At 36.0% G+C, this 22,222-nt stretch overlaps 1 protein-coding gene across 3 annotated transcripts in view; it reads left to right on the forward strand.

Moving 5' to 3' along the window:
• The window catches only part of LOC149548220 (uncharacterized), a 162,077-nt gene that overhangs the window by 78,522 nt on the left and 61,333 nt on the right, over positions 1–22,222 (forward strand). For all 3 annotated transcript variants that reach the window (XR_016354004.1, XM_089792263.1, XM_089792264.1), the window contains exon 3: positions 16,538–16,612. Coding sequence is in view for 2 of the 3 variants with exons in the window: in XM_089792263.1 (XP_089648389.1) it covers positions 16,538–16,612 (75 nt within the window). In the remaining variant the exon portion in view is untranslated. The remainder of the gene's footprint in view (positions 1–16,537; positions 16,613–22,222) is intronic.

A 22,222-nucleotide genomic window follows, 5' to 3' on the forward strand; every position in this document is an offset into this window, starting at 1 on the left:
TTTTTGGAGGTTTATGCATGTTTTAAAAATGCAATATAAAGCAAAATGCATCTTCTAGAAGCCATTACATGTTTTAAAAACATGTAATGGACTCTTCCAAGGCAAAAACACACCTTTTTGGTGCATACACATGTTTTAAAAACATGCTTTTTGTCCAAAAACGGGTTTTAGAAGTGCAAATGTATGTCTTTGGTGCAAAAGCTCACCTTTTTGGTGTAAAGATATGTTTAAGTTAGTTGCATATGCAACTCAAGGCAAAAACTCACCTTTTTGGTACATATGCATATAAGACATGTCGCTCAACTTTTTGATGTCATTGCACATTTTAAGTGAGTTTACATGCAATGACATTCAAAAAGGTCCACTTCTAAGTGATTTTCCACTTTAAGTTGAGTTTTACATGCAATGACATGAAAAAAGTCCACTTTAAGTGATTTTAATAAGCACATGTCAATTTAATTTTAATAAAATATTATTTAAGTGGGACATAAATTATATTTACATTATCATATTAACAATATAATATGTAAATATTATTTAATAAGTAATATTTACTAGAGCATTTGATTTAACTATAAAAAATTAAATTGAACTATATAGTTAATATAGTCACTTAAGTGGAAAATCAAAAAGAAAACTCAACTAAAATTTAACATAAAGTGCATTATAGTTACTTTAAGTGATAAAGTAATTTAAAAAACATAACATAAAATGAATTTAAGTTATATTTTTCAAAAAGTGAATGTCAAATTAAAAATATAACATGATATTTTTAATTCGCGCAGTTGCATCAAAAAGGTCCACATTTTGGGCACTAAATTGGTCATATCTTTCGACTGACAACTCTGATTAAGCCCCAAGTTAGATCAAATCGAAGGGGAAACCGAAAGCAATGACTTGAGAAAAATGAAAGGACTAAAAACTCACAAACACTCACTCAAAAACGAAGAGAAGGATGTTGAAGGCCTCAAAAATCAAGCATAGGCTTGACAAAAAGAAAAACGAAAAAGACTTGACGAAAGGCTTTAGTAAAAGAGTCATTATATCAATTGATACTAATTGGTTGATCAATACTAACCAATTAAATAATGAATTAAACTCAGAGAAATGTGAAACTAATTTGAAAAAGTTTCGTACTGTTACCTACATTTTGTGGTGACAAAATATAGGACAACTGACTCTGTCTGGGGAATGTTACTCATTTGTTCTTGGAAGCAAAGAGTGACATAGAATCTACTTCTTCTCTAAGTGCCTTCATCCACTCCATTGGGCTATAGAGTTAGGCGACAAAAAACAAAACAAAACTAACATGACTAAAGAAAAGCAAATCTAATAAAACAAAAGTGTGCAAGCACACTTATTAACAACAAAGAAAAATCTACCAAATAAAAACTAACCAAAATGCAAATTTTAGATGAAACCATTTACTGGCTTAACAAAATAGCTAGCTTTTTTCAATAGCTTGCAGTACCTTGCATGTTCACATGCAACTCCATATTGATCGAACCCAAACAACTGGAGCAATGATGTCAAGGCCTGATGTAACCTGTCTTGGAAGAAATGAAGGAATTCACCTTTTTGAGATGAATCATGTGTACTATTGCTCCAAAAAAGGTCCATGAATTGAAATTTCTCCTCCAGAATTGAACATTCTTCTTTGATGTCTTCTTTGATACTGTTTTCATGTTCAGGTACACGTGGAATCTCTAGCTTTCCATTAGCCTCCAACCAAGCAAGATGTCGGATTGGACATCTCCTTGATTGAACAAATTTTGATTTCTTTCCAACTGCAACTTGCTTAACTGATTCATCAATTACTACTACCTCAAGATGCTCAAGAAAACCTTGCTCATGTGATTTTAGTAAGGACATGCTTGAACTGCATAATTGAACATACTCCTCACAAACTTTTGACTTGAGAAAGTCTTTACTGTTTATGAGAAATTCCTTCTCAAGCTTCGGGGTATATCAATTATTCAAAGTGTACTCAAGTCATGACCTTGAGACACAAATACATCATTTTCAGCTTGATTAGAACTTGCTTGCATGTCCACTTTTATGACACGATTATTGGAAGAATTTTTTTCCTTCATTTCTTCATCTTTGGCATTGTGAGACTGCGTACATTAGATATTGAGAGTCGCTAGCTATGTCTTCTTCTTTTTCCTGGAAGAGAATAGCAAGATCATTAGCTTTAGATATAGAGTGTGTCACTGCTATCTTTGCTAAGGGTGCTTCAATTGTAAGCTTCTTAGATTGTGAAGCTAGCTTTTGTTGATTCCCAACAATAGAACTATGAGGAAAAGTTGGAAGAGGCCTCCTTGGTACATCTTCACGAGGAACAAAGAACATGCCTTTAGCTATTTGCTTTGTGAGGGCAAGTATTTTATTTACTAACCTTTGTACTATAGGATCTGTCCTTGTGCCAGAAGGTGAATTGTAAGAATGGTGACTTTCTTCAAATGTGCATAAAATCAGCAAGATAAGCACAAATTCATTAGCAAGAAAGAATATGTCCACTTACATGATGATTATGTGCCAAAAATGGAGGGAAGAGCTCCAATATTGAAAAATTCTCCAACAAACTTAGATCTTTTCAAACTTTGCAAGAGGAATCCGTAGTGGGCAACAAATGAGGCGTTTTTGATGCACAATACCAAAAACGTGCCCTCGAATCCCTCAAACTTCTAATGTTTTTGCTAAAAGATGAAAGAAAAACCCATTTTTGGTAAAAATGTGATTCCTAAAGGGCATAATATGAGTCATTTTTGACCATAGAATGCAAAAACGTGCCTTCCAATATCATCTATAATGATTAAAACTTCAAAACAGACTCCTTATTGGACAAAAAAATGCATTTTGGAGGCCCAAATTTGGGCATTCTTCCTCAAAACGTGATTTCTAATGGCGCTGAAAACACACATTTTTGACCAAAAGAACCAACTTTTTTTGTATGGAGAGGATTAGATTTACAAAGAAGTCCCTAACAAGAAGATTGAAATTTCATGGAAGAATCCACTCAAAATCAACAAAAACATGTTCTTGAGGGCCAAATGCATGAAGTTTTTTCAAAAACGGGGTTTGAAGATCAAAAGCATGTGTTTCAATGCAAAACATGCTTTTTGGAGGTGTATGCATGTTTTAAAAATGCAATATGAAGCAAAACACACCTTTTAGACGTCATTACATGTTTTAAAAACATGTAATGGCTCTTCTAAGGCAAAAACACACCTTTTTGGTGCATATGCATGTTTTAAAAATAAGTGCAAATGCATGTCTTTGGTGCAAAAGCTCATTACATGCATATGCAACTTAAGGCCAAAGCTCACCTTTTTGGTGCATATTCATATAGCACATGTAGCTCAACTTTTTGATGTCATTGTACATTTTAGGTGAGTTTACATGCAATGACATCAAAAAGGTCCACTTCTAAGTGATTTTACACTCTAAGTTGAGTTTTACACGTAGTGACATGAAAAAAGGTCCACTTTAAGTGATTTTTACATGTTTAAGTGATTTTAATAAGCACATGTCAATTTAATTTTAATAAAATATTCCTTAAGTGGGACATAAATTATAGTTACATGATCATAGTAACAATATAACATGTAAATATCGTTTAATAAGTAATATTTTCTAGAGCATTTGATTTAAATATCAAAAATTAAATTGAACTATATAGTTAATATAGTCACTTAAGTGAAAAATCAAAAAGTAAACTCAACTTAAAAATATAACATAAAGTGCACTATAATTACTTTAAGTGAATTTAAATGATAAAGTAACTTAAAACATAACATAAAGTGAATTTAAGTTATATGCTTCAAAAAGTGAATGTCCAATTAAAAATATAACATGATATTTTTAATTTGTGCAGTTGCATCAAAAAGGTCCACTTTTTGGGCACTAAATTGGTCATATTTTTCGACTGACAACTCTGATTAAATCCCAAGTTAGATCAAATCGAAGGGGAAACCGAAAGCAATGACTTGAGCAAAACAAAAAGTCTAAAAACCAACAAACACTCACTCAAAAACAAAGAAAATGACGTTGAAGGCCTAAAAAATAAAACATAGGCTCGACAAACAAAAAAATGAAAAAGACTTGATGAAAGCCTTTAGTAAAAGAGTACAACAATACTAACCAATTAATAAATGAACTAAACTCAGAGAAATGCGAAACTAATTTGAAAAAGTTTCGTATTGTTACCTACATTTTTTGGTGACAAAATGCAAGACAACACAACTCATGCCAAGAACTACATTAGTGTTGCTCATGTCTACCACATAAAAATCTTCCTTAAAAGAATAATTATTCAACTTCATGGGAAGCTTGAAAACCATTTTGTTGCTGAAGAGTGTAACTATTGCACTCTAAGTCCCTCAAACTCATCTACCTTAATCCCTCTCTTGGCAACTGAACATGAATCTATGAAATTGTCAGTAGCACTTACATCAAAGAGAGAAATGACACGCTGCCCTGCCAGGAGTCCACACATTGTGAAAAAACCTTCCTTTCTCATGCTAGAAAGGTATACCACTTTGAAGTTAGCATCATCAATCACTTCATCACCATCACCTGAAGCCTCCTACGTCTCATGCTTATGATCAGTTGGCTGTCCAAAAAAATCAGAACTATCATCATCATCATAAAACCACTCCATCATTTAATTTTTACCCTTAGGCTTCAAAGGGCAATCATGTTTTTCATCATAGGGTCCTATACAAAAAAACCATAGTCTCCTGATCTAAAGGAGCTGCCATAGGACGCTTAGAATCAGATCATCTCTCTTTGGGGCTTCCCTATAATCATATGCTGAAGTAGTAGGCTTAGAAGAAAACTTGCTTTGTGGAGTAGATGTCTCAAGATTCCTTTCTTTTTTCATGGCTTCCTGTAAGGTAGGTGGATCCAAGGACTTAACCCACCCTTTGAGAGGCTCAACTAATCCCTTTATGAATAACATAACTCGTCTCTTCTTTGAACAATTGTACACCATCACTAATAGTTGTTGAAACTCATTGATAAAGGCCTCAAGCCCCCCTGTTTGTCTCAACTATGCCAACTCTTTGAAGTAAGTCTTAGGGTCCTTCCTATCAAATCTCTCTACCAACCTGTCAACAAACTCTTGATAGGAAACTATTAGAATCATAATGCAGTGAAACTAATCCATGTTACCACAAGTCATGAGCTACCCTGTCTAGATGCAACGCAACAAAGCAGATGGCATCCTCCTCATTCATTGGACGTGATGCAAGATAAGTGTGGAGCTTATGTATCCAAGCTCGTTTTGTAACCTTGCCACTGCCATCAAAGTGATCCAAGGTCATGTTGCTGGTTTCCTCCTTTAGATCAGTCTGCTTAGGCCTCTAGCTCTCAAGTGCAGGCCTACCTTTGATGTTCTCTCTCTTCTGTGTCAAGAATCTATCGAAGTTTAGTTTTTGTTTGATGGCTTGTGGTAGAGCATCCCACTCCGCATAGTGTTCCACATTATCATTGACAAATAGTGCGACCTTAGACTTAGTACTAGCTACGTCAAACTCAAGTTTCAAGAAAGTAGGCCGCTGTGGCCTATAATACACAATTGTATGCCTAGGCCTGTTAATCATGTCGTCAACTCTAATCCTGTCCTTAGCTTTAGATCTATGAGAGTGATAGAAATACTCCTAGTGCTTCTATCACTACTTCGACCTCTAGGGAGTGCAATGTGTGGTGAAGTCTCAGATAAATGCTGTAGCATGTCGACAACATGGCGTTGACCATGTGCAAGGTCTCTCAGTGTCTCCCTAGCCTCCTCTCAATATTAGAACCATTACTAGCATCCTTGTACCTTGTAGCACTAGAGCCTCCAAAACCATCAACCACCCTGTAACCTGTTGGTGCTCAAAATCCTGATTTTGAGCACCATTGAGAAAATTAAGTCCCATAAACGCTTTAAAATGCTTTTGTACCTGACTGTACCTATGAACCCCAAGAGGTGTTTAATGTTTCTAACACCCTCCATTCAGTGCGTCTAAGTGTTTCATGAAGCTAAATCGACATTCTGAGCCTTTTTGTGAAGTCCCGTTTTGAGCAAATTCCAAATCTACATTCACTTGTGTCAAACAGTGATAGGAGCCTTGTTTGCAAGTGAATATCTCACACCCAGAAATGTTTTATGACTTGCTGCTTTGGGAGTATCTAGTGTCCATATCAGAGAGCTTATGTTTCAGATTTCAAATCGTTTCGAATCCATTTGAGTAGGTTTTGAATCCCTCAAAGTTGGTCAGTTATCAATGTCATGTTGATATGAAATGTTTAGAATTCTGGGAAGACCTATTTGACGAGTTGTAATTTTGACCCAGTTGACCAAAATGATGAAATTCCTTTTGCATTGTATTGTAGATATCAGAGACTTGTTATGTTTCAAGTTCCAGCTTTTGACGAATCCGTTTGATCAAATTTTGAACGTGATTCCAAATGGAATTTCTATCTTTTTATAGGTGCCATAAAATACAGATTGATTGGAACCCCTGTTCGTGACGTTATATCTTGAGATCTGTGATTGCCTAGATCGAACGAATGGTACCATCGTGTTGTCCTCCAAAAATACTCTAAGTGTGTCAATTTACAAGTTATGACGAATCCATTTGCACACTTTCCCAGGTCAATTCCATTTGCAAAAAATATTTTTTGTCAATGTTTCCAGTTTGTAAAATCCAAGTAGCCTACTTTGACCGCTTGCCAATTGTGCCCAATTATTCGTCATGAGCCCAAATCACAGATTTATAATGTCCTCATGACAAAGAACCAATGCCCCAGTTTTTGTCTTCCCAAGTGTCAGTTTACCTAGTTTTTGAAGCCGATTCTGAACATAATTTAGTGTTTTCTGACATGTTTTCTTGTAGGCAGTTCTGAGAGGTCAACTTTAATAGCGAATATCTTTTGACTGAGAATTCATCATGAGACGAGATTCAACGGGGTAAGAGTATGTGGAACGAAGTATTAGTGGGTTAGATTTCAGGACCTGGTCAGAGGTTTGGGTCAGTTTTTAAGGCCAGTCAAAGGACCTCCTGACACGAAATTGACTAGTTGCAGAAAGCAAAAATGAGCTTTAATGGATGGTTTAGTGATCGAACTTGATTTTAATTAGTTCGAGATGATCAATGGATTAGTCTAACTTTTTAGTTGTTTGGAAATGAAATTTTTTTTAGCCGGACCCACTTTGGGGCCCAACTAATCTTGCCATAAATGATAGGACATTGTGGAATTTTCAAAGGGGCCAAAATGAATTATAATGAAGCCATGAAGATAACCTCAGCTTCAAAGAACACTGCATTTGTCTTCAATTGTCAAATGGGCCATGGGCGGACCATAACAGGAACTGTGATTGCTTGCCTTGTTAAGAAGGGTATTCAGTTGCCCTGCTAGCACGAAATAGCTTAGGTGAAAAGTGGAGATCTAACTCGCATGGTAGTGGATATGCTTCAGAGTTTTTGCTAGTAGCTGGGATACTAGGTCATATGAGCAGCGATGATGCTATGAAATGCTTTCTTAAAGCTCCTATGCTATCAGATCTTGAGGAATGGTCCCATTGGGATCATATATATTTGCTCCTACTCCTGGGCCAATATTGAGTTGGTTGGAGAAAGAAGCCAGTAGTGATAATTTGATTTGTCTTGTAACAAGGAATGGAAAAGTGCTCCGAATTGATGGTTCATTGACATTGGATGATTTCTTGGCAGCTGTAACGAAGGGTTGTGCAAAGGAAACTGCAATACAACTTGTTTCTATTGTGGCTCTTTTTGGGAGGTATGCAACATGCTCCTATTGCACTGATGAAATCACTTGCTGTTAGGGGGATGGATGTGTTGGTGAAGAATTTTGTAGAGCAATTTGAACATGCAGGTATTCTAGATATGGGAAAAATGAATTATTGCATTGATTGCAAAAAAGTTTTGGTCGGAGAGAAACACTTTGGTTTTGATTCTGGTTAGACTGAAGCTTTACAAAATTATCATATACCTACAAAAATAACACAAGAAAATATATTATGAGAAATCACAAAAAAAAAAGAAAAGTGAGGTTGTGAGGGTCACAGCTAGTTTTATATTAAATTTCCTTGTTCATTTACCTCCAGAGTTTTGGAGTTTCGTTGGTCAAATATTCTTGTCAAGATTGGGTACATTATCAGCTTCTCCATCTCAAATAATTTTGCATGAATGTGTTGTATCCAATGAACGTATTATGATTCATGAAATTGGGTTTTCTATTAGCATTGTTGAGTGGATTAATGAAGAAGATGCTGCAAAAGGAATTATTGAGGCTATTCGACGTGAAGAGTTTGGGCTAGATTTGGAGCTCCAGTGTAACGAGTCAAATCTCCTCAAAAGACAACATGCTCAATTGGGCCGTGCTTTGCATTGCCTGTCACAAGAGTTGTATTCCCAGGATTCTCATTTTCTTCTTGAATTGGTGCAAAATGCAAATGATAATGTCTACCCCACTAATGTGTAACCAACTTTGGCACTTGTCCTTGAAAGCTCTCGTCTTGTGGTCTTGAATAATGAACTTGGATTTACTGCCAAAGACAATATAAGCAACGCCCACACAATCTTCTCTAAAAGCTGCAGTAATAAGGCGTAATACAGAGTAACCCACGTGAAAAGCGCAAAGGCAAGACAGTTCCACGCCATAAAAAGAGCAAGAGCCACAACATCAAACAGGGAGCCGACTTAGGAGGAAACCACGTGGGGAGTTTTAAGAAAGTCTTCAATGCATCGATGAAGAGGGGTAGCAGAGCATCTACGTGCAGAAGAAGCCATTTCTATAGAGGAAATCCCATGCGAGAGGAGGTCCACGCGCGCCAAGCAGGGAGGAGCTTAGAAGTCCACATAATAAGAAGACCCCTGTATAACTTCTGTGCTAAACAAAAGAAAGCAGCGCATGGCCAAGAAGGAGCCCCACGTTGTGAGCAGATAAAGCGCAATCAAGGGGAATCCACGCAGCAAGCTAAAAGAGCCACGTTTTAAAGAAAAAACCAAATGAAGGGGTGTCACCATGGCAGAGGTGCAAAACACGGGAGCAGAAGCATTAAGACTTTTGTCCCACATGCTTTGCGTGGGCGGATTCTGATATCTTTATAAGGATTTGCACTCAAACCTTAAGTGTCTTCAAGACACGCTGCCTTCAAAGGCAGAGCGCGCGTGTGGAGGGGCTCGTGGGGTCAAAGTATATAAGTTTTGACTCTCAATGCGTAAAACCAGGCCAAGCGAATAACCGAAGGATGATTTGAAAAGCTTTACAGGGTCACGCTCGCGTATGAGCGAAAATTGATTAAAAAAGTCTTACACTCCTCCGGTTGCCCTATATGGTCGGGAGAGGCAAAATTTCAAATGCCGATGCTACGCGGAATTTGCTCTCGTAAGAGCATAAATCAAATTTTGAAGAGGTCCGCGGATATGTCTTGAGCGTATGAGCGTAAAAGGAAGTGCATCCCGTATAAGCGTAAAGTAGATTTCAAAGGGAAGCTTGTGTGCATGTAAAGGAAAATGCAGGAGCTTCCGGTGTTACGAAAATAAAATAAGCGTATGAGCGTAAAGGAAAAATCAAAGCCTCCGACGCTACGGTAGATGGATGTTGGAATAAAAGGGGTTAATTAATTAATTAATATTTCAAAATTGCATAGTCAATAGCAGATTGACACATGGCGATGGCAGATTGGAGGAAGAGTATAAAGGAAAAGTAAAAATGAATTTAAAATCAAATTCAGAAGTTGCAAACGCACAAGATGAAAAATTTGAATAAATTTAGACGATTTATATAGTTTAACTATGTAAATTTTTAAATTTTTGAATTTTAATGTCTGTTCACAGCTCAGGACCCTGTTTTTCAAATGGCTATAACAGGGACATTTTCTGTCCAAAATAGGCAGTGTAGCATACCGTTGGAACCGGAAGAAGTTGAATTTTCCAGATTTGGGGTCAGATTTTGCACAACAATTCATCAGTTCAGTCTATAAGCAGTTTTGCAATTTCCGGGGCATTCTCAGTGGAATGAGCAAAATTCAGCATGAAGCATCAGGATTAGATTAAAGGCAGATATGAAGGCTTGGTGAAGTCTGGATGTGAAGAAAATCAATTCTAAATGGTTTTCTTGGCTTTTAGAAGTCATTATTTAACTGATTTTCATTTTTACCATGGGTAAAGATCAGGCATGAAATTAGTTACTTGTTAAATCAGATATTTGAGATATTTTGTGCTGTTGAGAGCCGAATGATGAAGATTTGATTCACCAGTTGAGGCGAGAGATTAGAGAGTTGTTTTTAACCTGTTGAGAAGGTTTTCCAAATGGACAGATGTCATGTTCAGATCAGATCCGGGAATGAACTCTTCTCCTATATCTTTCTTCCTTCTTCTCTTTTGCAAGGTTGTTGGCAGTTTTCTCTGGGTAATACTGTTATAAATGTAAATGGCGGAAAATTTGAATGAATTAATCAGAGATCAAACTGATCTATATATACAAAGAGGAGAGTCGAATAGAATAGAAACATTCTATTCTAGACTATACTAAATATTAGAAACATTCTAATATTTACAGAGATATAATAAGATACAATAGTGAGCATTAAAAGGAAACATGGAGGTTATTTTAATAAATACCACCAAGGTTCCAGTGTTTTACTGTCAAACCATTCTTTCAGCACATTCTCTCTTGTATGAACAGCATTAAGGAGGTTAATACAGATAGTTTAGATTTGTTAGGTTGTTTCATGTTTTTCATTTCATGCATATGACTGTATAATTTCAAGGAAACAATACAAAGAGCAGAAAATTTTCATTAGTTTCTTTCTGATTCTTGTCTCCAGTTTCAGTGAATTTTCAATGTTTTATGATCTTTGAACAAAGAGCTTAGGTCATAGTTGCAGTCCCTTAAGGCTGTATGTTGTTTTATTGTTGCTTATGACTCAAGGAGTTATGTAAATGCTTGAGGGAATCAGCAGGGTTGCAAGTTTGTTGAGAAGGATATCATGTAAGAATGAGATTCAGATTGAACATGGATATCTATTTACAAGGTGAATGGATAGATCGTATATTTGAAGATACAAATATGTCTCAGATATCTATATGTATGTGATTAATTCATGGAATTGTCCAATAGATAAGGCATTGATTGTTTACAGGATCACTTGTTCATGCTGCTGCATATTAGGGGTTTTGTTGAATTCAAAATCTTTTATTCAAAATCAGTTCAGTATTACATGTTTTCTAGTGCGTTGAAAAGAATTAACCCTCACTCAGCTTGTGATCATAGATATGCATCTAGCTAATGTAGATCTGTGTTATTGCATGAGTTATTAGGAGATATAAGGGGTTTTCATCTGCATTAATAGGTTCAGATTTATGTTTTAAATGCACTGGTACCATTCATCAGAACCTCAAGGTTAACCCGACTAGGTCTAGCAGAGCCTAAAGTGAAGAAGGGTCTAGCCTTATAATTGGCCCAAGACTGTAGTTAGGTGCATTCATCATAGGAATTTGCTAGCCTTGGATGCATTTGTCTGGTTTCTTGGTTATTTGCAAAACTGTTAAATCAGGGGCCAACATAACGTATGCTGCCAAATTATGTCTCAGGTTCTAGGTGGAGAATTGTGACTCTATGAGTGTAATGCATATCAGGTATGCATATCTGTGCCCTATTGAATCCAAATTCCTTGTAGGCTCGTAGGAAACTACTTTGATACCACTGTAAGATCCCTACTAGCTCGCATTTGTACCAATGCTGGAGAATATTTTTTTTGATTTTTTTTTGGTTTTGTGTATATATGCTTTTAATTTTTTTTTTCTTTGAAAATATGCATGAGAAAATAAAAATAATTACTAAGAACAATTATAACTTGTCAGCGTAACTTCAATTGAAATTATTTTTATGCAAACAATTTCTACAATCTTAAGCATGAAAAACAATAATTATTTAGGAACCATTGATGACTGTGATGTGTGATAGTTGCAGCAGAACACTTGAATTCCATCGCCACATATATTTGCAGACTGAACTTATATCCACTGTTGTAGGAGTTAACGCCCAACAAGTTTGGCTTGTCTATGACAAAAAATGGCTCCTCAAAGTGCTAAACGCAGGTTCCAGCACCTACGTTGGTGTAAGAGATCAAACTCTTCCTTGGTCAAGTAAATCTGAACACTACCAAACCCTCATTGAATGTAGTAGTTAGTGCACAGTTCCAAGGCCTAGCAGCAAGGTACTTCCTTCTTGAGTATACAGCAGTAACAAGTCTTCAAACCCTTCTTTCTTAGCTCCCAAAATGCAGATTAATATTAATCAATTTGGTATACTACAACACCAATTTAACAACTAGATGAATTCAGACCTAAGGCACAATTCACTTGATCCTTTACCAGCTCAGAGTGCAAACAAAATGGAGGAATCAATCCTCTCCAAGCTCCCTACGCTAAATCCCTCAGAGCCTTCACCAAATTCAAAGAAAATGCAAAATAACAAGGAATGGGTTGATTTCCATGAGAGAGTCTTTTTTGTAATAACAAATGAATTGTATCTTTTCCAATACACTTTTCATTAAAGATGCTTCAACTTCACACTTTCTAATTAGAACAATATAATAATAAAGTTATCCATTAAGTTAGACTTAATGAATAACTTGCAGTATGAAACTCATTAATTAATCTTGTCAATCACTGAAGAGCTTTTCAGTAGTTGCCTCAACTACACTGCTAAAAACAGTATCTGTGTCAGCGCTAACATACCATAAATATCAAGTCACTCAACAGAGACCCTCAAAACATTGTTTTAGCTCACGAGGGTCGCGATTATGAACTGACATTGCCAAGCTACTGGAACTTGCTAAATTGGGGACATTACATGTGGATCTCAGAGTTAATCTAAGACAGATTGGATCCGTTTTAAAAATTATTTCAGATTGTAAGTATCTCTATCCATAGTTAATTGAATTGCAAATACTGACAAATAAGCATGTGAATTATATTTTTAAACATATATGGATATATAATATAAATGAGGATAGATATGTAAATAAACTTACAATGCAATATATTTATGTTAGTGATCCCAAACTCATTGTGAATTAGGCAAGTCAGATGAGTTGGCGAGCAGTGTTAACTCTGCCAAGTAATGCCAGCTCAGCTGCTTGGCTCGCTGAGTAATGGATTATAATTCACCTAATTTGGCAAGTTGGCAAAACTCGCCAAACTCACCGAGTCTAAGCATGCATAACTCAACCAGGCCCAAGTCTACGCTTCAAAGTATACTTTGCAATTCAACACTTGGATTTTTACTCTGCAATTCAACACTTGGCTCAGGGGCCAAGAGGATATAATATTTCATGTGTTATACTTAAAGTTACATTTGTATAAAAAATGTCAGGATATTTGAGATAGGTTTCAGCTTCATAGGAGTTAAGATGCAAAATCTAGATTTTGGGGATTTCCAAAAAATTCCAGACTTGGCCGAATTCCAAGATTCAATACGCCTTCAACACTCTAGAGTCTAACACCCCATAACCTATCCTAGCATTCTTAAGTCAAACTAAAGCTAGAACAAGGATTCTCTAAAGGTTTTAAGTTTTTAATCCAAAATCCCTTTGGTTTCAATTCCATATTCCCGACAAACTTAGCTACAATTTACATTTTACATATATGATGGATTTAGCATATATGTTCTTTGTAAATATATTACCTTGATTAGATTCTCTAAAATTATTTATATATATTTGTGTGGCCTTACATTATAATCAGTCAAAATCAATGAAGTAAGACAGGGAATAGCAGTTTATCAAAGTAGGCCACCCCAAGGGATGGAATTGCCATTTTGAGATGTTCCTGTCTCTTGTGGGCCAAAAGGTGAGTTGTCATAGTGGGATGTTGTGTGCTCTTGGGCTTAGTTGGGTTGAGCAGTTTGCAAGCACCCTCTTGAGGCATTCTTACCAAATGAAATTATGATTGGTCAATTGTGGGTAAACCCCAATTTTTGGATATTACACAGGAAAATCAATAAGATTAGTTATATTATATGATTGAGTTAATGTTCCTAGCCCTAGTGGGAAAGATACATTTATGGATTATGTTGGAAATTGTAATTTAGGGCAAATTGAGTAGTCATAGTTGGGGACAGCATGCTTCACCATAATTTGTGTATATGAGAAATCATTCAAAGACAATTCAAATTTATTTCAAATATTGTTAAACCTTAGTAATGATATAAATTTTCATTTATGTTATTCACAGATTTTTTTTCCTTTTGGACCTCTGTTAGTTGTGTAGCTTGGAATCAATACTCTAGACATGTATACTTTTTCTCTAAAGGAACTTATTCCTTCTTGATCTGCATACATGGTTGCTAGTTTCCTGTCACTCCCTCTCTAGTAACATTTGCGAACCAACAGTACTAATGGGTTTCCCCATCTGTTATCCTACCTATTCCAGTGTGCTGTCTGCCATGCGTTTTAATAGATGGGTTGGAAATTTGCCTAAGATAGTGATTTATGCTAATTTTTGAGTTCCTTGTAGCCCGTAGGCTTGCAAATATGGCTCCCAACACAAATTCTAATCTGTTGAAGAATATTAGATCTACTTTTTTCACATCTCACAGAAGTCCAGGGATCAACATGATTCCTCGATCTCTGTTTGCATATTATAAAACTTACAGATATTAAAAAAGTATTTAACTAAATAAAAAATGGTGTTTTACTTTATTTCTTATAAACTTGTCAGAATCTTTTTTTTTAAATCGGTGAATGGGGGATGCAGGCTCCAAGGCCATGGAGTACAAAGGGCTCCCCGTAATTCTCCAACTTTGCCAGACAGTCGCACCCGGTAGATAGATTGTTTTTTAATTCTGAAAAAACACACACGTGCACTCGTATATCTCTCTCTATACATACTGCACTTGGAGGGGCCAACTCGTAATCTATTGCTGTAGGGTTCAAATGTTCCCTGATATTGTTCAATAAAAGTTGCAAATTATGTTGGTGTTTTTAACATTAGTATTATGCCATTTAAAAGTTCCTAAAGGGGCCATGGAAGGATTGTCACAAAGTAATAACCAACTATATAGCTTTTCAATAGACTGAAACAGAGAAAACATATCTACTTCCATTAAGATGTCTATTAATGATATATTAATCCCTTATTTCTACATTCCCCTTCTTTTAAGTAAAGATTGTGTGGCTATGTGCCGTGTCTTTCCTTTCTCGAGTTATAGTCTTGAGCCATATGCAATGCCTGCCTTGGAAATCAAGAGATTTCTGATCCCTAAATTGATTATGCTAAATCTAAGGCTTTTAATGTCTGAGGTGGGCAGCTACATGTAGGAAGGTCTTCTATGTACAAGTTTATCCTTTTTACTTGGATACATGAGCACATACGCCACTGGAATTTGACTGCACTTTGAAATTTCATATCTTAAAGTGCACACATTCCCTAATGAAAATTATGACATAATTTCAGACCGAGCAAGGTCAGATGAGGTAATTTGTTATTGTTTTAGTAAATGGAGTTTCTGCAGTGCAACCTTTTAGAAGTTTTCATTCTTGTGAGAGTTTTAAATGTGTAGCATATAATACTCATCCTTCAATGACTTATTTCTGATCAGCAGTTATTCTTTCTCTGTCTTTTCTCTCATCTACACTGGTAATAATTACAAGACCCGGGAGCCCAGAAAGTACATACGAACCTGTAATCAATTTTATTATCTGAGAGGAAGATGCTAATCCATCAACTGAAGGACATTCACATCAAGCTTTAAGGGTATACTATATTATCAACGGTCTGATAAATTTTCTATGCCAGCTTCTGTTGGGATTGAATCAATATTTTAGAGGAAGATGCTAATCCATCAACTGAAGGACATTCACATCAAGCTTTAAGGGTATACTATATTATCAACGGTCTGATAAATTTTCTATGCCAGCTTCTGTTGGGATTGAATCAATATTTTAGAGGAAGATGCTAATCCATCAACTGAAGGACATTCACATCAAGCTTTAAGGGTATACTATATTATCAACGGTCTGATAAATTTTCTATGCCAGCTTCTGTTGGGATTGAATCAATATATTGCTTGTCCTAATGTTTTTCGTGTTTTCTTTGCATTTAGAGACAAAAATTGAACATTTTTTATTTTCTCTATACTTTGGATGCACTGCAATCTAAAAGCACAATGTTTCATGGATATATTATGCTTCTTTAGGTTTTACTTTTTTCTATTTTTCGTTTTCAACTATTCTTAGTAAAGCTATATCCTTTTTTGAATAAGTGTTCAAGCTTTAGATTTCTAGAAATGCTTATTTTTAAAACATGTCTCTGTTATGTATCATTTGAGTTCATAAAGTTTTGCATAATTATATGTAGGTTGTCAGGTCTTGTAGATATATGAGACAAGACTCAGATTTAGAGCTACTTATTATTTCATGTAAGTGTATTGAATCTGAAGATTGCAGGCATGCAATGAACTTTATTTTTGGACTTTACATTCATCTATTGGTACACTTGTTCTTGATTATTTATAGGTGGGAGATGTAATACTTGTTGAAGATGAAAATGTTTTGGAGAATGAGATGACAATGATTGGGCTGGATACTTTGGTAAGTATACTTTTCCAGAGATGTGAAGGATTTTACTGGAGGTCCTTTATTTTAAGTATTTATGTTTCCTGAACCATACAGTAAAATTACTTGGAGTGAACTTGATGTAAATATTAAATTACTGTATTATCAATTACGTTTGTAAATTGGAATAACATCACATTTTTTATGGGCTTCAAACTTTATTTAGAATAGTCTAGATACCTTGTAATTTTGGTTGAACATGGTGAAGTAGTTATCCATTTATCCCTTTGCTATAGCATGCATACACAGGCCTATTACAGTATTGATCTTTGGGTTCGATGAAATACTGCCTTGTTTCTGAGATTTGGCATGATCCTTGTTTGTTTAGTATCTATTTATGCCTATTGTATATACATGCAAAACTTTAATTTGATCTTTGTAAAGAATTCTACATTGTACTTTCTGAACAACACAGCTTCTGAGCAATATGCTTCTGAGCAATATAGAAAAGGGGATGGCTATATAAAATATAGGGAAAATTAATAATATATAGGAAAATCTGCATATATACATTATATTCATACAAAAACATATTTAAGGCATGCCATTTGTACATTGTAGAACCTTAACATACAACATACAACATTTCAATACTCAATACTCAATGTGCATTCATAATTCAGACTTCATTTTCAATATGCATGTGATTTTAAAAAACTAATGGCTACACTGCTTCCATTTAGCTTCAAGTTCCAGGAGGGAAACGACTTCTGTATCTTCAACTGTCAACACATCTATAGATTGCTCTCCATGCTTAGCTGTTATGTTTTCTTGAAGTCCACTCTTTTCATAGTCTGTTGTTATACCAACAACTTTTAAAAGTGTCCTCTCCTCTTTAAGAAAAAGTTTATCTTCTACATCTCCATGTTGAATGACTTCTTTAGTGCGCTGTTCTGAAAATGGTGTTCTGCATTTCTAGCTGTTCTAGTGGTTCCACCAGATTTGCAACTTGATCATTCTCTTCCCTGCATGATGCGCAAGTGAATTCAAAATGTGTTTCATTATGTACTCGGCTCGAACTAGGCAGTAACATATCTTCTAAGCACATTTCATCTTCCATGTTCATTAGATCTTGATCATATCTCTAAACTGAGCGAATGCTTCATTTTTCGCATTCATAGCTATGACTTCAGGTGAGTTTTCAGGTGGTTCTGCAGAATCGCCAGACTTAATGTTCTTCCCAAAAGATTTTACCTTGTAAGGCTAAATCTATCCTAGACAAGAGGTTAAGTAGTAAAGCTCATTATGACCAATGGTGTCATGGATCTTACACTTGTTTGCAATAGCATAATGTGACTAACTCTGAGGATACAAAAGCTTGTTCCATGATTCATAAAGCTGAGAGATATCAATGAAGTGAGTTGCTTCACAACATGAAACATGAAACTCCCGTTCTTCCTTTAAACTCAATTTTTTTTGGTTATTTCATTTTTTTTCAGCTTTCTGGTATATGGAGAAAGGTTATTAGTTCTAGGAAAGAATGATATCATCCAGCATTCACACCTTCCTCTCTTGATTTGCTTGAGGATTTGGATTCCTCGGTAGAATAGCAAGTACTTGAATATGTTAAGCCAACTCTTCTTCTACACCCAATACAGTATAAACTCCCATATACTCAGTAACACCAAGCATGAGTATTCAGCCCCGAAATAATATCTTCTTGTTCATCTTGCCAACCTAAGTTTGGATAAAGCATTGGAAAGGTAAATTGATGGGGTAGTGCCATTTTAGTTATTATTTGTTCACGATCTTCCTTTTTTGTGATGAATTCATTCATTCATCTTTCCCTCTAGCGCCAATTCTGTTGGTGGGGCTTTTGCTCACTACCAGCACAGAATACAATGCACCAAGCATATTGTAATGTCCCCTTTTTCAGTTGACTCTGATTCGTTGGGATTACTCCTTTGCTGCGACCCTCGTGGACTGATTGTCTGGATAGAGGGCATATTTGTACACTAATACCTGCTATTTTTTGGTCATCTCCAGAGGGCGGGCAATTATTGACCAGGTCCAGGCACATCAGCTTTTCGTTTGATGACTTACTATTTGCAGTAAGTCAGTTATCCTGGCAATTATTATATTTGGCAGTGGCTACTGGAGGCAGTCATAATACAGAGAAGAGTGTCATCAGTTGCAGTTTCCTACTACCTTCGTTTGGAGTGTTTTTGAGGACTTACTATTTATAGTAAGTTTGTTAAGAGGGTTGCTAAATTAGCAAGGCACCTGATTACCAGTCAAAACCCCATTTGCAGTGGCAATTAATGGTTGACTCAGGAATTATTAAAAAAGAGAGTATAGTTAATGATATTAAATAACTTATAATAAAGTTATTTAATAAAGTCACTTTAATGATCATTTAAAAGTAATGGAGCCATCGCCCATCAATTTGTTCTTTGAGTGACTTAATTTTATTTTAAATGGTGCCTAAGTCAGAAATATGGAAAAGCACACAATGTTATATAACTTAAAATGAAGCAAAAGTATGTGGGAATATTTTTTTGTCCCACTTTGATAAGGAGTGTGTTTGAGCTCTCACAAGAAAGAATAAAAAGGTAATTAAGAACTCATTTTTTCATACATTGAATTTGATGATTGTGCTCTCTCCATACTCGGTGAATATCTCTTTATATTGGCAAGGGTTTCAATAGGAAACTTTGCAAGTTTTCTCCATTGTTGAACAACTCTGAGGTGTTGAAACTATATACTGAGATTGCTGGTTGGTTTTCAATTATTTTCATATCAGTGTATCAGAGGTTCCTGCATTTGCACAGGGTCTTCATCTGATCATTGAGAATTGATTCTGGAAAACAATATATTGCAGGTTGGAAGGGGTTTTGCATTCGTTCTCAGTTTTGTACATCTTTCAGTCATTGCTAGGCAAGGGGCATAGTAGAGCTCGATCAACCTTCCTTTGGAGACACATTTTATTGGAATTTATCAGGTGTTTGAGTTGCAATACAAGGGAAATCAGAATATTAATTCTTGCTGCAAGTATTTCCAGAAATCCTAGTTTTAATACAGCAGCAAGTTATTGGTATGAAAAAGAAAATTTGAATTTATAGAAATCTTTTATGTTGCCTAGCAATCATTCTTAGTGAAATGGTTTCATGTTCAAGGTAAAATCAATTATTTTTACAAGTGCTGCAATTAAACTCCATATTTTCATGTTTCCAAGCTGCTCATAGATTCTGGCATCCTTTCATAGTTTTGAGCATATAAAAAGTTTAGATAATTCATCAAAAACATATGTTGAAAGTTTGATTGAATTTTGACGACTTTGAAAATTTGTAAAAACCTGGTACTTGTTCTAAAATTGTGGAAAAACTATTGCAAAGAACTTTCAGAACTCAAGGAAACATCATTGATTGCATTGGTTGGAACCATCAGGGTTCTTACAGTGGTATCAAAGCAGTTTCTGTCCATCCTGTGGGGTAGGGAAATGAAATTTATTGTGCATATATCAGAATTATGCCAAAATCAGAAACAATGGGATGGTATTGTAGAACATTTGAATGTGTTGGTGAATGAGTTGAATCAAAGCCACAAATGGATGACAAAAATGATTTCAAATCCAAAACTTGAGAAGAACATGATATTTTCTGTTCAAAGGAAGAACCGTGATGCTACAGTGGACACCAATAGAGAGAAATTCTTTTCAGTCAAAACTGTACATCTGACTTTTTATATCAGCAGTGGCCCATGTGAGATTAGAGTTGCACCTGGTGTCATAGCAAAGTCTGAAAATGTTGTGGATGGAGTTATGGATGATAATGGGCATGTTATTGATGATACCAAGGAAGATAGCATGGATATTGATAGCCACACTAGTTATGATTTGTATGACAGCAGCGAGGATTTTTGGCATCATAATGATATAGTGGTAGCTACATATGTGCAGGACATCCCTTTTGAGTTACCACATGTCAGTGCTCAGGTTTTGGACACATTGGATGTGGAGTGTGATTTGAATTACATGTCAGGTTGAGTTGGATGATGTAGTTGTTAGCATGAGTTCCCAGGATTGTGCATTTGATGGCAATGCAATGACAGTAGCAGTGAGAGCGTGTGATGATACTGTTAAATAAATAGCTAATTCTATGCCAAATGAGCCATCCGGTAAGGTCCCCAACAATAGTACCTTAGTTGTTGATGTGTGCGTTGATGATAGCACACATGGTACTGCACTTCATGAGGTGAGTGACTTTGATGCCTCTTTTCACAGTGCCGAGTTTGGGTCAGAGGATATGTGTAGGAATCAACAGTTATAGGTTCCTTATCATCAGATTAGGCAGCTAAAGGTTAGCGATAGCATGATTGCCACATCTTTAGAGCACTTCAATTTAGCTTGACATATGTTAGCTACCTTTGGTTGGAGTTCCCCTTCGACAATTGGGCATAGTGATAGTGGTCTTTCCCTTGAGGAGTTTCATGCTCTCCGAGAGGTTATTAGGATTATTTGACATAATTAATACAGTTCTTAGTAGATCAGGATTTCCTGCTCGAGAGAGACTGTATATGTGATGATGCCTTGAAGGGAAAGGAGGATGAGGTTGACAAGCTCACCCATGAGCTTGAGGTGATTGTGGACTAGTGTACTCAATTGGCTCTCAAGGAGTCACAATCACATGTAGATGAGATGATTGTGGAGTTGAGATCAACGTTGTCTTCACTGGCTATTGTTAGAACAGAGTTATCTAGAACAATGGCTTGTGAGAATTGGATACCCATGAGGCATAGTGAGGATGTGCCTACATCCATCACTTAGGCACAGTTGGTTCTTTGGAGATTACTGTAGCTGAGAGCAATAGAGAGCCACAGGTTGTATCAGGTTCTTTGGAGATTAGTATAACGTCAGATGATGCCGATTTGATTATAGATAGTTCTCAGGTGGTAGTGATGGACTCCCTTGAGAGTTGTGTATTGGTACATGACTCCTTTCGACACCTTCACAGGACGAGCATAGAGTATCATCTGGTTGGGAGTATAGCTCTTAGGTTGATTTGTTTCCTTCTCTTGGAAATGAATCCGTTACTCCATCTCATGCAACTGACAGTGATAGTCAACTTGCTTACCAGAGCCAAAAGGGTCAGTTGCAAGTTTCAGAGGATAAGGTTGACCCCACCTTATTTCGTTTCTATTGTGTTGACACTTTTGCAAAGTATTTACTTTCTAGTCCAGAGTTACAGGAGGGACCATACAAAGTCTCTAGAAATACACTAATGTAGGAGTCAATAGTAATCAGACGTTTCACAGGGGCTATTGTAGATACTTTGGCTACAATGCTTCCTCACAGGGATTTCGTGGTGAGATTTGTAGAGTAGGTTGTCGAAGATCCTTCCACACTAGTAGTTGTGGATCAAATATTGGAGCCATCTCATGATTGTGGTATAGTTGATGATGAGTCATTGACAGAGATTGGAGCGTTTTACTGCAAGTTCATAATAGTGTGTTGATGATGGGTGCTCCCCTTAATACCTTAAACACATAACAAAAAAAAAGAAATAAAAACAATTTGTGAGAACAAAATATGGGCTTCTTATTCTTGATGACGGATGTTCCCCTTAATACCTTAAACATATAACAAAA

The sequence above is a fragment of the Cupressus sempervirens genome, chromosome 7 (genome assembly GCF_028749045.1).
Source record: "Cupressus sempervirens isolate cs-2001-9-10 chromosome 7, ASM2874904v1, whole genome shotgun sequence".
NCBI classification, from domain to species: Eukaryota; Viridiplantae; Streptophyta; class Pinopsida; order Cupressales; family Cupressaceae; genus Cupressus; species Cupressus sempervirens.